Below are 16,824 nucleotides of genomic sequence, written 5' to 3'. Positions count from 1 at the left end.
AGGGCCAGGTCTATTATGCTTAAAATATGAAATATTTTTTATTAAATAAGATTGTTTCATAAACACTGCTGTATAAATGTTCTAAGCAGAGCCTCACCTTTGTAGTTTAATGCACTGTGCAAATTGGTGTACCCCATGTATAAGAAGCGCCAATACTGCATATAGATGCTTAGATAAGGAATTAAACATATTGTATGGCTTCAGAAGACTTGGAATGCAGCACCACTTTTATACTGCTTTTTTATGTTCAGGTTTTGCAATGAATACAAGTGAGTGTACTTTTATTGTTCAGAAGTGGATAAGTTTAGGGTAGGGGTGGGGTTGTGTGCTCCAATGAAAGTATAAATTTATAATGTGACGAGTTGGGAGTGTGAACATTTTGAGAAATGACGTTCTGGGGTTCTGTCCCTACCAGCCGTTTGTTGAAGGCCATAAAAAGCGAGTTCTGTAAAAGACAATTTCTCTCTTTGCATTGAACTTTGAGCGTTGTAACTTTGCAGATGTCATTTATGACCAAACAGCCACATTACACACTAACTAAAGTTAAAAAGGTGAATTTATAGTTTCAGGCAGATACTGTGGTGTCAAAGAGTACTGTAGGAATGTGGATGTACATTCCAGCCCCAATCATACTTTGTCTTATTTAGCATTAAAACTGTTTTGTGGTTTGTTTGTAAGAACCATGCAGAATCTTTCTAAGACCAATATGCAGCGAATTCTGGTGAATGAATCAAACTTTCCAGGCCAAGCTGCTTTCTTTTATCGTATCTGACATCTAGACAGTGTCATTTTATTTGATGTTCAAGGGCCGACCAGCATGTCCTGATTTTGGAGGCATGTTCCTGAGTCAGCATGTCTCATGGAACAACAATCCTGTCAATTTATAAGCCAGACTCTAATCATAACCTAACCATTAAACTTGAGGGAAGTTGAAAAATAATAGCAATGGAAAGCCTAAGTCTAACATTAGTCCTTACACCTGATTGGTTGTCAGAAATGTTATTTCAGGACTTACAAGGACCTGGAGTTTTTGATCTTCCACTAATATTGTTCAAAATATCAATTGAAACAAGTTCTGGTAAAGTTTGGTACAGGGAAAGTAAGCTATGTTTTGATACAGGTAATTGTAGTTGTCAAGAAACCGAGGTGAGTTTGCTAAGGATAGATCAAACACAAGGTGAATATAATTTAACAACTGTTACGCAAGGAAGTAAATTTTCTTCCTTACTGACATTTTTACAGCCATACACATTTACAGAAAGGCATATGGGTTATGCAGTCTCTCAATCACATTAAAACTATGTGACATAAGTCAGTGTCCACACTCAAAATCTGCGAAAAGGTAATTGTCTACTTTAACATTTTATATTCGTAATCTTTCTCTAATTGTATATGTAATTTTTTGTGAGTAATTTTTTAGTTGAAGATTAACAAAGGTAACTGCTTATTTTTTTTCCACTGTAGACAAAATGGATAGAAATGGATAGAAAGATGTTACAAATGTAATGATACAAAAGATTTCTATTTCAGATAAATGCTGTTCATCTGAACTTTTTATTCATCAAAGAAACCTGAAAAAAAATTCTACTCAGTTTTTTTCAACTTAATAATATATAATAATAATAATAATAATAATAATAATAATAATAAATGTTTTTTGAGCAGCAAATCAGAATATTAGAATGATTTCTGAAGGATCATGTGACTGGAGTAATGATGCTAAAAATTAGTTTTGAAATCAAAGGAATAAATTACATTTTAAAATATATTCATATCGGAAACATTTTAAATCGTAAAAATATTTAAATTTTTTACTGTTTTTGCTGTATTTTGGATCAAATAAATGCAGGCTTGGTAAGGAGAAGAGACTTCTTAAAAAAACATTAAAATCTGACTGTTTAAAAATGTTTCACTGGTAGTGTATTTAAAAAATACATATAATTTAGTTTTCTCAAAAATATATATTTTTTTTAAGTGAAAACTTTACTGGCACATACATACATACATCAGAATTTACAGTTTTACTCCTATCTGTATTCTAATGGTTTTCACAGAGGGCTTTGTTAATATATTATTAACCTTATTTTATTTTTAAAAACCTAATTAATTTTTGTTTTTGTTTGTTTCTGGTTTTTTGACAGTTTTTCCAGATTTACAGGTGCATCTCAATAAATTAGAATGTCATGGAAAATGCATTTATTTTAGTAATTCAATTCAAATTGTGAAACTTGTGTATTAAATTCAATGCACACAGACTGAAGTAGTTTAAGTCTTTGTTTTTTTTTTATTGTGATGCTTTGGCTCACATTTCACAAAAACCCACCAATTCACTCAACAAATTAGAATACTTCATAAGACCAATAAAAAACATTTTAGTGAATTGTTGGCCTTCTGGAAAGTTTGTTTATTTACTTTATATGTACTCAATACTTGGTAGGGGCTCCTTTTGCTTTAATTACTGCCTCAATTCGGCGTGGCATGGAGGTGATCAATCTGTGGCACTGCTGAGGTGGTATGGAAGCCCAGGTTTCTTTGACAGTGGTCTTCAGCTCATCTGCATTTTTTGGTCTCTTGTTTCTCATTTTCTTCTGGACAATACCCCATAGATTGTGCTCTAGAAGTGCTCTAAAATTTCTTGTTAAACGGGTGCACAGTGGACCAACACCAGCAGATGACATTGCACCCCAAATCATCACAGACTGTGGAAACTTAACACTGGACTTCGCGCAACTTGGGCTATTAGCTTCTCCACCCTTCCTCCAGACTTTAGGACCTTGGTTTCCAAATGAAATACAAAACTTACTCTCATCTGAAAAGAGGACTTTGGACCACCGGGCAACAGTCCATTTCTTTTTCGCCTTAGCCCAGGTAAGATGCCTCTGACTTTGTCTATGGTTCAGAAGTGGCTTAACAAGAGGAATACCACAACTGTAGCCAAATTCCTTGATACATCTGTGTGTGGTGGCTCTTGATGCTTTGACCCCAGTCTCAGTCCATTCCTTGTGAAGTTCACCCAAATTCTTGAATTTTGCTTGACAAGCCTCTCAAGGCTGCGGTTTCTCACAGTAGGTTCTGCATATTTTTCTTCCACACATTTTCCTTCTACTCAACTTTCTGTTAACATGCTTGGATACAGCACTCTGTGAACAGCCAGCTTATTTGGCAATGAATGTTTGTGGCTCAACCTCCTTGTGAAGGATGTCAATGATTGGCAACTTTCAGATCAGCAGTCTTTCCCATGATTGTGTAGCATAGTGAACCAAACTGGGACACCAGGGGCGCCGCTCGCAATTTTGGGCCCTATGACAAAATATGAGGTTGGGCCCCGCCTACCACACAAAAGCAGATCTCTGGGGGCCCCTAAAAGGCGTGGGCCCTTAGAATTGTCCTAACTTAACATCAATCATAATCATCACAATTAAAAGAACCAAAGACTTAAACTACTTCAGTCTGTGTGCATTGAATTTATTTAATACACAGGTTTCACAGTTTGAGTTGAATTACTGAAATAAATAAACTTTTCCACGACATTCTAATTTATTGAGATGCACCTGTAAGTAATGATAAAAGGAGATATCCAAAATCCCCTCTGTACTTTTTATTTGCATATGTCAACAAAATGAAGCAAAAACTTTGAACCTTTATTTTGGCTTTATGCAGAGATTTCTAATCTGGAAATGTATGTGAATGTTTGCATATTTAATTGGATAATGCAATAACATTTCAGAAAATGTATAATATGTTTTTCCCACAATTATTGATGTAATCAGTAAACTATATGGTGGTTTTAATTCGTTTTTATTTTCTTGACTAGTAAGGGTTGAGGCTAAAAGGGAAACAGCTGTCAATCAATATAGTCTATTTTTTGTCACACTCTGCAACAATAATTACTATTTTTGCATTATTGTAAGGGGTATGTTTAAGGTTGGGCTAGGTGTAGACATTAATAAAACACAATCTAATAGGTCTACAAATTTTATTGTTAGTTTTTGTATGGAGCTGTTTCCCTTTTAGCCAAAACCACTTGTAAGAGACTAAAATTTAAAACTATGAATTTCCCCACAGCACCATCTTGTGGACAGTCATGGTTTCACAGGTTGTAGTGGCTGTATTTCTCCTCTGTGGGACCCTGTTTCAACCCCCCGATGTGGCAGCATTCAAACCTCTCTTTCAGGGCGGCTCCCTCACCCATCGAGAAATCACTCAGTTGGCCATCCTCCGCAAGACAGCAGAAGTGTGTCGTGACATAGCCATCTCCCAAGGCCGCGACTTCACACTACCTGTAAGACAAAGAGTGATCCAAATTCCAATAGAATTAAAAAGAATTAGCAATTTGGATTCATGCAAACTATTAAATGGCTATTTTGAGCTACAAAAGGGTTGTGATTAATATTCCTTGAAAAGACTTAACACATAATTTGGATTGAAAACTAAACTAAAAATTGAAAAACAGAGGGAACTCAAGTAAAAAAAAAAAGAATTAATAATAATAATATTCTCCTCTTTCCTCTCCTTCTCTTCAGATAAACAACGGATTGACTCCATCTGCTGTTCAAAAAGCCTGCTCAACATCTTCTGCTTCATCTTCTGCCCTCTCTTCCCTCAGTTTTTATTCAGCTATAACAGAAACGTATCTAAGCAATGCAGCTGTAGATGTAGCTTTCGCGCTGAGTGAGGCACATCACGTAGATAACGAGGCTTTCCGTGAGGGCCGGGATCTCATTACCAAAGGCGTGGCTGCAGTAAAGGCCAGCGTGCAGCAGGGGAGCTATATCTCTGCTCGTATCACACTGGGGGCTCTATGTCACACTTTACAGGTATGTTATGAATAGGGATGCACCGATACCAATTTTTTTCCAGAACGAATCCAGTATTGATACTTTAATTTGAGTACCAATGCCTTGTATTGGTAATTTTGGCTACTGAAACCATAATAATATCAATCATGTTAATTGGCTTCATTTAGCAAACTGGTATTTCCCTTCAGTTATTTTCACACTTTTATTATACAAGTGTTTGTTACTTCCCCTGATCATTTTATAGCTTAATTTAATAGTACAGAGCACATTAGAGCTGCACGGCAAATGTAATCACAAGACGTTTTCCTTTAATAATAGGCTACAGGGAATCACTCATCATCCACCTTTTTCTTAATGTAAGAGTGGATGCGGCCATTTGTAAATTTTATGTTTCTGCCTTCCGGTCTCATCCGCATCCAGATATTTTTAGCTGTACAAAACCATTTTTGCTGCTTGATATTGCAAACTGGTCTGTCTTCCCATAATACATAATAATGTAATACCATAATATATGAATGTATTATCTTAATTATAAAGACTGGTTTGTAGTGCAAAAAATTTTACTGTTTACTTCACGTTGTTATTCTTCTTGCTATTCACCTATAGTGGACAGTGAACCAAAAGTCTCACCCATAGGCTTATTTCGGCGTTAAAGAAAAAAGGTGGAATCTTCCCTTATGAAAATTAACCATGGTTTTATTGTAGTAAAAGTGTAGTAACCATGGGATTTTGGGGTATTGAAATACCGTTTGTATAACCAGTTTTACTACAAATGCCATGGTTAAACTATGGTTAGTGTAGCAAAACAATGGTTAATTTGCATTTACCATGGTTTAACTAACCATGTTTTTTGTTCTATTTGTAGTAAAACTATGGTTAATTTTCATAAGGGTTGTAACAGCAATGAACATATTTTTAAAAATATAAGTCACATGTATTTATCATCTGAAACGTCCTGCGACTTAGGTTAACCCACAATATAATGATCATTTAAAAAAATATATATATATTATTTTTGCTTATGTAGCAAATTGCTAATTTTGATGACAATACAGTGTTTTCACAATGGGTCATCAATCGGCCATACTGGCGGCACTGAATGTAAGCAATTTAGCTGATTCTAGCTGCTGGAAATGATCAATTATTGTTATGTTTTGGGCTGTACTAATCAGTCGGATTTGCAAAAATATGTGTTATACAAATATTCACTTTTTAACAAGTCTAATCAAATCAAGGAGAAGAGTGCAAAAAACTGTCTGAAAAAAAAAAAGGCATTTATGGTTGGCCAAACTGAACCACGATTACCAGGGCAAGAATCTTAAACAGCATTTATGTTTGTTCTTATCATTTCCGGTCTGGTAGGTGAAATATTAGGCTAATATCTTAATTAATACTGCTCATATGAATCTTTACTAACTTTAGTTTTTCAAAATATTGCACCCTTTTTTGCTAAGTCCTTCTCTATAAGATTAAGCAGCTTCCACACATTTTTGGTCCACAGACTGAGTATGCCTGTCACGTTTATTCAACATTGAAACAAAAAGAACAAAATGCATTCATTAAAATAATATAAGGTGAATAATACATTTAATTTCATAAAATGAAATCATTATCTTCATTTTTTTTCATGAACACTATGTTGTGGTTTGTGTGCAGGATTTTTATAGCCACAGTAATTGGGTGGAACTGGGAAGCACTGCTCCTTTTAGCACACTGATCAAACCTGAGCTTCTTCTCAACAATATAGCAGGTACAATAAAATACAATTACCCCATTCTAAAATTTCCACATCCCCTGTGTTTAAAAAAATTGTTTTGCCACAATATGAATATGGCATAAACGTGCACACTTTTTTCTTTATATCTTATCTATGTGTCTAGACCCCAGCACACCAACATGCAAAAGCTGCATTGGGCCAAACTGTGCTGATAACATTCTCCCAGAAATACTGCTGCATAAGAAATTAACCTCAGGATATTTCAGTATTTTCTCCTCCAAAAAACCTGCAGGTATGGAAGTTTGGCATCCCATGTGTAATGTTGATCTTCTCTGCACATCATCGCAGATCACAGGATGGCTGGATTAGGCACCACAAATGTATACACAGAAATTATTTTCTTTCAGGCAAGTGTAGCCATGGTGGCTTTGCAGACAGGACCAGTTCAAGAGAACCTATTGGAGGCATCAATAAGGATGACATCAGTTCAGATCACGGCTTCCTTCACCTCCGTGCTGCTGAAATGGCCATCAACGCTACTATGGAAGTGCTGCAAGACATCCGACTGGCTACAGGCGACCAGGCTTTTCTTCGGTGTGAGACCTTTCTTTTACATCACACAGGGCCAGATTTACTAAACAGGGCAAATTAGCGTTAGAGTGCAATTCCATAAAAGTGCCAATAGGAGGGGAAAATTCTGCGTGTGATTTACTGACAATGCACACATTAAGTTGATATGATTCTTTAGGGTCTTAAGGAAACGTATATAAGATACTTTGGTTAAAATTTCACAATGGTAGTGTAAATTAACGCATTTTTCACCTTGTCAAAAACAGCTCTGTTCACAGAGACCCGTTTCAGTGCATGTCTCTTTAAATGCTACCCCATCCTTCTCTTCCGTGGGCTGACGAGCAGTTCTCTAGGACTGTTAACTTTAGCTGCATTCGTCACGGAACTTGTTAACTAGCACGTTATTTGGAAAGGCCATTTGCAAAGATTCACTTGCTCTGTAGTTGAAGCTGGATCATAAATGATTTGCGTGAACATAGATGCATTTAGGTAGATCGGGGAGCACATTCCCTTCAAAAACAAAAGTAATCATCTGCGTCCTCAGAGGCTAAGATGTCAGGAGTAAATGACAACCACAACAAAACAACTCAAGTGCTTAGGAGACATTCTTGTCTACACCTGCTGCGGCATTGAAACAACGGTGGACTGTTTGCAGCACACTCAGGACTTTAGTCTCTTTATTAATTAAATAAATGGTTAGGCTTTTGCCCAGTTAAATTAGAATGGCATATTGTAGTTTGATTTATCAAATTCCTGATCACTAATGTAGCATTGTAAATTTCTTTGGTGGCAGTTTGGAAAAATCGGGGGAAAAAAGCCCAAAGTTGCCAAATTTAAAACAACTTAAAAACATAATGCACGGATCTGTTATACTGACACAGATACGATACATTTACTTAAGACATAAGTGACTGTGTTGATGTGGGTTTTCATCAAGACAGGCATTTTTTTAATTTGTGTGCATTTGCTTAAAAATGCTCGAAAGCACACATGAGCCTGGATTTACAGAATCTCTCAAAAAACTGAAAGCAGCTAAACATATATCAAGGACTGTAAAGAGATGGACTAATGAAACAGAGTGGGATTTACAAGCGGAACTTCACTAATTGGATTTGGGCCACCGATTTGGACGAGCTCATAGAGACGGTAACATCCTATATCAATTTTTGTGAAGATGTGCATTCCTACCAGGACTCATTAAACTCACAACAATGACAAACCATGGTTCACAGCAAAACGGAGCCAGCTTCGCTAGGCCAAAGAGGACAGAAAGGGAGACAGTGTCACAGTTCTGTCTGTCTTGTCATTAGTTTTTCCCATTTGTCTTCCCCCCGTTGATCTGTCATATGGTTTAGCCCTTCGTCATTGTGATTCCCTGCACCTGTCCTTGTAATTATTAGTCATCTGTGTCACCTGTGTTTATTGATTAGTCTGTCTTTAAAAGTCTGTCTTTGATTTCAGTTCCCTGTCGGTCCTTTTGGTTGAATAGATGTGTGTGATGTTCCTGACTTGTTCCTGCCTTGTTCCAGTCGAAGATTTATATTAAATATATTGTATTTTGTAATTCTTGTCGTCCGTCTCGTCAACTCCTGCACGCACCCGTGACATAAGGACCGACCAACAAAAGTGTACCTGGCGTCTTTCCCTGCGTTTATTTTTCGTTTTTGTATCAGTGTTTGTTTTATAATTTTTCCTCATGGATGACCCCAACGTTGCCATCATTCTCCTGAAGCAGGGGAGACGCTCTCTCGAGGACCACACCAGAGACTTTCTGTTCCTCGTTCCATCAACTCACTACCCGGACAGCTGCTTGTGCACGTTCTTCCACCACGGACTTAATGACTACATCAAGATGCAGCTGTCCGGGGAGGGTCCTCGAGAGAGCTTTGCCGGATTCGTCGAGTGGGTGCTGGCGTCCAATGGATCTTCCTGGACTGTCGATTTCATCGAGGAGGACGTCAGCCCCGCTCACAACCCAGAGAGCAGCCAACCATCGCCCCGACATGCAGAGCGGGAACCCGAGCGCACCGCGGATGCAGGACTAGAGCCGCGAGCGACAGAGCCAGAGTCCTCTCCGGCTGATCAGGTGCGTGAGTCGGATGCTACGTCTCTGACGGTGGATTGCGACGTGGAGCTAGGGAGGGAAATGGAGAGCCCTGCCCACTGCAACTCCGCTGGGGGTGAGCTGGATATCTCTGGGGACTTAATTGACTTCGTTGCTGAAGTTATGGAATATAAACTAATTGACTTTGTTTCTGAGACTGTGGATATTGACACGCCGGATTTAATAGACTTTTCCTCTGAGCCACTGACCCGCATTGACTTCCCTCCCACCCGCCCTCATCTGTCCGAATCTGCCTGGTTCCCGCTGGTTCCGCCCAGCCGCCCTGAGTCCCCGCTGGTTCCGCCCAGCCGCCCTGAGTCCCCGCTGGTTCCGCCCAGCCGTCCTAAGTTCCCCAAGTCAGCAGTCAGTCTCCTTGCTCACCCTCAGCCCACCATCTCTGCAGTGGGCTCGCCGCAGGGATGCCTGCTCACTTCGGTGGCAAGGCTGGAGGTTCCCTCAGCTCCGCCTCCAGCCTCCGAATCCAGACCTCCACCTCGGTCCTCCGACCCTGCGGCTCCACCTCGGCTCTCAGCGCCCTCCTCTCCACCGTCGCCCGTCGGTCCACCAGCTCCACCGGGCTCCATCGTCTTTCCGGCTCCGCCCTGGTCAGTCGTCACCCCATCGGATCCTCAGGACTCTGCTCCTCCGGCTGCGCCTCGTCACGCCGTCCCACCGGCTCCTTGGGACTCCTCCTTCCTGCGGGCACAGCCTCCATCCTCTGTCGCTCCGGCTCCGCCGCGGATCTCCGGGACTCCGCCTCCGCCTCGGCCGCCAGAGCCCGTTCCGCCTTGGCCCTCCGGATCCGCGGTGTCGCCCTGGATCTTCGGCTCTCCATCTCCGCCTCGGGTTCCTCTGCCAGCTGCTCTGCCTCTGTCGGTCGGCCCCACGGAGTCGGCGGTCCTTCCTCCACCATGGCTCCTCCCTCCGTCGGCTCCTCCGTGGGCCGTCATCCTGGCTGCGATCTGGGTCCTGCTCTCCTGCTTCAGGTCCCTCCTGTGTCTTCCCTGGCTCCTCCCACCGTCGTCGCCCCCTTGGACTGTCTTTTTTGTCACATGGACTCTTGTTTTTGTCCCCCTTCCGGGGTTGCGTCCTCCGCCGAAGCCCCCGCCCTCATTGACTCTGTTTTTCTGGTTATCCGCCCCTCTTGTCTGTTTTTGTTTTTCTACGGCGCGAGGACGCGCCTTTCCGGAGGGGGGCGTAATGTCACAGTTCTGTCTGTCTTGTCATTAGTTTTTCCCATTTGTCTTCCCCCCGTTGATCTGTCATATGGTTTAGCCCTTCGTCATTGTGATTCCCTGCACCTGTCCTTGTAATTATTAGTCATCTGTGTCACCTGTGTTTATTGATTAGTCTGTCTTTAAAAGTCTGTCTTTGATTTCAGTTCCCTGTCGGTCCTTTTGGTTGAATAGATGTGTGTGATGTTCCTGACTTGTTCCTGCCTTGTTCCAGTCGAAGATTTATATTAAATATATTGTATTTTGTAATTCTTGTCGTCCGTCTCGTCAACTCCTGCACGCACCCGTGACAGACAGAGTCTTGTACAATCAGGCCAGAAACACACTAAATAAGGAGATTATAGCAACTAAAAGGAGCTACGCTGACATGGCTTTAGTGTGGAAAGGTCTGAAAGAGATTACAAAAAACAAGACACTATCCTCCAACTGAGGTGAATCAGCGACTTGCTAAAGACCTGAACAAGTTTTATTGTAGGTTCGAAACTGGTCTCACACCCCACACCCATTCTGACCATCTCTCTACACAACTGTTAACACCTCCAGCACCCCTCTGTGATTAAAGTCTTCAGAAGGAACAAAAGAAGAAAGGCACCAGGAACAGAAAGTGTGGCACCAGCATGTCTGAAAACCTGTGCTGACCAGCTGGACCCCGCCATTTCACAGATCTTCAACAGATCTCTGGAGCTGTGTGAAGTCCCTGCCTGCTTCAAATGCTACACCATCATCCCCATCCCAAAGAAACCCAAGATAACAGGACTTAACGATTACAAACCTGTAAAAGCCTCCTTTAGCGATCCAATGTGTTTTTGTAAGAAAAATATCCATATTTAAAATGTAAGAATCACTTTAATTTAGCTTGTATAATCTAGCCATCTGAGCTGTTCACCAATTTCAATGCAGTGAGACTGCTAACCAATCACAACACATTTTGTTTTTCATTAGGCAGACCTTCATCAAACCTGGAACTAATCAAACCATTTGTGCCAGCCTGGGGAGAAACCTATTGTAATAATGTAAATAATGTGAAAAATAATGCATTTTTCGAATCACCAAGCATGAGAACATTTTCTAGTGCACCCCCAAAACAAAATAAAGACTTTGTAAAAGAATATAATAGGACCCCTTTAAATGTCCACCCCCATTGTTTAATTATTGTTTAATTTTTTTTCCCAATAATTAGACAATGCGTAATCAAAGTTGGTATTTTGGCTTTATATATGATCGACATTTGCACTTAGCATGATAAAATGAGGTTAACAAGGTTCTTAAATTTACCCTTGCATTGTGAAGAATTGTTGCATTGTGCATTTTAAATGAAGGCGGGGTGAAGTTTGACTGACAAGGCGTTACGAGGTTTAGTCACAAGCTCTTTTTATTGGTTAAATGTTTGTAAACCCCACAATAAGGTTTAAAATTATAATGAAATATTTGCATAGAAAGTTTCTGATAATTTTCCACGGCTCTCTATTGGTTGGTAGGTCTTAGGTCATAGTGCTCATAGTGGTTTAACCAGTTTTCTTCCTTTCTTTCCCTCTCTCAGATTGGTGGGCCTCAGTCAGACCTCAGTTCTGGCTTTTGTGATTGATACCACAGGCAGCATGTCTGATGATATTGAAGAGGCAAAGAGAGTGTCTTTCAGCATCATAGACAGCAGAAGAGGAACACCAGAAGAACCTTCAGAATACATTCTTGTCCCATTTAATGATCCAGGTAGTCATATTGTGTATTTTAGTTTAGTATAAAAATCCAGGTTGTTGTTATTTTTCCAACAAAAGCAAAGAAACCAGTGCCTCCTCAAAATGTTTGAATGAAAACAGTGTAAAAATATAAAACAAATAATACAAAATATGAGAATGGAGTTTCTATTGACTGCATTTTTTTTTATTTTGTAGCTAACAAACAGTTCTGTAGTGAATTCCCACCCGTTATGTTTCAGCACAAATAAGCCTGAATGCATCAAACTGATTAAAATGAATGAACTAATTGCAAAGAAAACTATTCACATCATCACATCATGTCTGAATCTAACTTAATCTAACATAAAAAAATATCTGTGAATGATTTGGTTTTTAAAGAATAAATTAAACGAACATGTAGCCTATATGCCTGTCATTACATGCAATGTTTATAGAGTATCTGAATAACAGTGGAAATAAGTTATATATAGATATGCAAAATAAAGTTGTTGCTTTTTTTATTATCGTAATTGTTTTTTAAACATGTTTATTTTTTTTAAGTTATGTAAAACATGATGCTGTAGCATTCTGTGATGTGTTTTTTTTTTTTTTTTTTTTCAAACAGATTTTGGACCTCTGACAAGGACTGACAATGCAGATATTTTCAAAGAGAGAATCAATTCTCTTTCTCCATTTGATGGAGGAGACACCCCAGAGATGTGTCTGTCAGGACTGCTGGTGTGATTGTGTTTTTTGTCGTCGTTGTTGTTGTTGTTGTTGTTGTTGAGAAAATCACTCCTTTTCCAGCTGATATATTGTATAAAATTACATTATTGATATAATTATTATGAATATCTGAGTTAAGTTTTGATATCACAATAAAGCCAGACGTAGAAATTATAATAATCTTAAGATCTTGTTTTTCTTTGTGTCATTGTTCTTCAGTTGGCACTAGCAGGAGCTCCTCCATCTACAGACATTTTTGTTTTCACTGATGCTGCAGCAAAGGACTCAGAATTAAAAAGCACCGTTCAGGCCATGATTGAACGCACCAAGTCAACAGTGAGTGCCTGTAAATCACTTCCACATAATTTCAGCTAAAATTGAAGTGTTGTTAAAATATCTGTAATGACTCTTTTCTGTTTCTATCTGCTTTTTCTCCACACCATCCAGGTTACTTTCCTGTTGACTAACCCTTTCTCATTCGGTAAAAGAAGAGATGTCTTACAATCTGGAAGTTTTACATCAAGATCAATATATGAATCAGAAATACAGCTGTACAGAGATCTGGCCCATGTTTCTGGTGGACAGACAATAGAGGTCACAAAAGATACACTTTCTCAGGCCACTGCAGTCATTACAGATGCATCTACCTCAGCCCTGGTATGTTCTAAGAATGACAGATGATGACTTTGCAATATTTTTCACAATTTGCTGATTAGGAATTTTGCTGTTAAACACTGCAACATACTGAAAAAAAAAATCTCTTTCCTGAAGGTGACGCTTCTTCAGGTGGTGAGAAGTCCAGCCATTGCGGAAAACTTTTTCTTTGTCTTAGATCCATCTCTGTCTAATGTGACTGTGTATGTTACTGGAGACTCTCCAGTTTTTACCATCTACAGCCCGACAGGTGAGCCAACATACCTCAAACATTGTTTGCTAATTATGAGGCTTTTATCTTCTCGAATACAAAAATCCAAATGCAAACTTGGATTATATTACAATGTTTAATATAAGATGTGTCTTCCCTGCCTTTCAGGTGTGTCTCAGTCAGGTTCAGTGGCAGATGGTCCTTTGGGCAGCATCCTGACTGTAGGGAATCTGAAGAGAGTAAAACTCAACTCTGACAACCAGACAGGAGAATGGAAGATCAGAATTAACTCTATAGACTTCTACAGCCTTATAGTCACTGGTAAGCATTTTAGTCTGCCAGTATATGCTTTGTTTTGTTGATAAACCACTGAGATGTTATTATTTGATTTTTAACCAAATCTTTAATTGCACATGTGTGTAGGTACAGTACAGTAAAATATTTCTTTGGAGCACCAGTGCTGTTGCATCTCACAATAGTATTATATTCACTCTGCTTTAATTGTGATTACAGGTCAGAGTTCTGTGAACTTTCTCTTTAACTATGTTGAGCAGTTAGAAGGGGGTATCTTTGCACCGAAAGAAAATCGTCCTTTCATTGGTAAATATAGGAGAATGTTCACCTTATATTCCCAAAAGGTGCATGATTTGATCAATAATACAGTAAAACTGTAAAAAAAAGTCACATATTATTACAATTGAAATCTGCTATTTTCTATTTTAATTTTAAAATGTAATTTATTAATCTGATTTATTAAGTCGTCAGTGATCACATGTCAGATCACATGATCTTTCAGAAATCATTCTAATACGTTGGAGCTCAAGAAATATTTTAATTATTGTCAATGTTACAAAGTAATTTTATTTTCTCTTTCAATGAAACAAACAAAATGCTTTTCTGATTGCTCAGGTCGGAACGTTTCTTTATTTGTCTCTGTGACCGGAGGAGATTCAATCACAGTGACTGACGTGCTTCTAGTTGAAGCTTCAGGATCTGATGTTGTCCATGGAACCATTAAATCATTGGGTGCGACAGACTTCCTGGTCAACATAGACAGAATCCCAGAGTGGGCATTTGTGGTGCAGCTGAAAGGGCAGTTAAATGACTCAACTCGATCTTTGCCTAGTCGATTCCAGAGACAGTCACCCACCCAGCAACAAGGCTCTAGAGTTACCATTACGGTGAGCTTGAAGAGCCAGTTCACCCAAAAATAAAAATTATATTATCATTGACATGACTTTTATATGAGCTTAGGATGACTAACCTGAGAAAAAAAACAAAAAAAAAACATGCAAAATATACTGAGAATATCTCTTACCATATTAACCATATCTCTTCTCAGGCCCAACCAAGCAGCACTATAGAGCCTGGAATCCCTTTCGCTCTCAACTTCACATTGGTCACTAATGCTACAGGTGGCAGATACACTATCCGAGCCCGGACAGACCGCAGCTTCAATGTGTCTTTCCCCAGCTCTCTGGACACGGGAACAGAGGGCAGTGCTGAGGGAACGGTAACACTGACTGCACCCTCAGACACAGAGTCAGGAACGGATGTCACACTCACTATTGAAGCAGAAGATCCAGGATCTGGTGACTCGAATTATGTGGCAGTGTGGTTCACTGTCATGACTAAGGTAAAACAAAAGTATCACTCTGCCTTTGTTTTGCATGCAAGCATTTTATCCCTTCGTTGACTCTGTTTAACCTTTATTTTTTTATTTTTTGGAAGGTCACTGATTTCTCTAGCCCCGTCTGTCAGGTAGTGAGCATCAAAGCTGACTGTCCTTTTGAATGCAGCAAAGCATCATGGGAACTCTCTGCCAACTTGACAGACGGAAATGGTACAGGCATAGCCGGAGTGTCCCTCATTCGTGGCAATGGCTCTCTCAGCTTAAGTTATGTGATGAGTGCAGATGGCACAAATGTGACTGTGGCATTCTACAATGCTTCCTGTTGTTCTCAGGAAGTAGAGCTGGTAGCTGTGGACAGGGTGGGAAATGTGGGCACATGTTTCACCTCTATAAAGAGCCCTTCTACAACTATTAGCCCCAATGGATCATATTCTGTGTCCTTCTCCATGTGTGTTGCTCTAGTAGGGTTATTAGTTTCCTTTCTGTATGGATGAGGAAAAACTCAGTCATGAATTAAGTGAACATTTTTCTGTGATCTATAAATGAATATTATCATGAACTCACAATTGTTGATTTTCTTTACCACCTGCAGAAAATGACATGACTTTTACATTTATGCCCTACCTCCTTATCAGTTATAATGGAAAAATGTTTTTATGAATACGGGAAATGAACAATTAACAATGTGGGTTTACTTCTTTAAAATAGTTTCATGGACTGTGTGGTTTGTAAGGACCATGCAGAACCTTTCTAAGACCAGCAGGTTGAGGTGAATAAAGTTAGACTTCTTACCAGCTGATTTATTTTATCTTATCTGACATTTAAAGTTTTATTTGATTTGATTTCTGAGGATTGACTGTCATATCCTGATTTTGCAGGCGTGTTCCTGGGTGAGCATGTTTTATTGGTCCTTGAAAAACAATCCAATACATACATTTTGTATTGTACAAACACAACATTTAGGTTCTTTATTCAGCATTAATGGTTCCATGAAGAACCTTGAACATCCAAGGAATCTTTCAACTGTAGAAAGGGTTCTTTATAGTGGAAAAAGGTTCTTTAGATTTTTAAAATGTTCTTCAAAATGGTTCTTTTGAGAACTGTTCACTGAAAGTTTCTTTGCTGAACCAAAAATGGTTCTTCTATGGCATCACTGCAAAAACACCCCTTTGGAGCCTTAATTTTTAAGAGTGTACATACAATAAACCACCATAAATGGAAACACTGAATAAGAAAAAAGAAGTACACTACTAAACTAAAATGTGTAAATATCTTGGAGTGGTTGAAGATGCACTGCAGCTGTTTATTGCTGATTAACTAAGAATAACTGAAGATGACTTAACAGAAGGAGCTAATCTGCAGGTTTGAGATTATTCCACTCACCCAGGTATTTGTTAAAGGGGTCATCCGATGCCCATTCTCCACAAGTTAATATGATGCTTTAGGGTCCTAATGAAAAGTTTGTAATATACTTTGATTAAAAATTCTCAACGGTAGTG

At 39.2% G+C, this 16,824-nt stretch overlaps 1 protein-coding gene across 2 annotated transcripts; it reads left to right on the top strand.

Moving 5' to 3' along the window:
- The first annotated feature begins 1,041 nt into the window (after window positions 1-1,041).
- On the top strand, window positions 1,042-16,121 carry LOC141336688 (von Willebrand factor A domain-containing protein 7-like). Of its 2 annotated transcripts, XM_073842405.1 has the most exons (17): window positions 1,042-1,146; window positions 1,243-1,342; window positions 4,066-4,282; window positions 4,524-4,817; window positions 6,456-6,549; window positions 6,680-6,808; window positions 6,924-7,110; window positions 11,966-12,135; window positions 12,727-12,839; window positions 13,047-13,163; window positions 13,275-13,484; window positions 13,599-13,731; window positions 13,861-14,013; window positions 14,206-14,292; window positions 14,602-14,873; window positions 15,035-15,328; window positions 15,424-16,121. In XM_073842405.1, the coding sequence occupies exons 3-17, from the start codon at window positions 4,085-4,087 to the stop codon at window positions 15,817-15,819; spliced, it is 2,847 nt and encodes a 948-aa protein (XP_073698506.1). In that variant the 5' UTR covers window positions 1,042-1,146; window positions 1,243-1,342; window positions 4,066-4,084; the 3' UTR covers window positions 15,820-16,121. The 2 variants fall into 2 exon arrangements, with proteins under 2 accessions (XP_073698506.1, XP_073698507.1); XM_073842406.1 differs by lacking the exon at window positions 1,042-1,146 and having other exon boundaries at window positions 1,224-1,342.
- The last annotated feature ends 703 nt before the right edge of the window (window positions 16,122-16,824 follow it).

This window comes from Garra rufa, chromosome 6 (genome assembly GCF_049309525.1).
Source record: "Garra rufa chromosome 6, GarRuf1.0, whole genome shotgun sequence".
NCBI classification, from domain to species: Eukaryota; Metazoa; Chordata; class Actinopteri; order Cypriniformes; family Cyprinidae; genus Garra; species Garra rufa.
Note: the sequence above shows the minus strand (reverse complement) of the source record. Positions and strands in the feature narration are given on the sequence as shown.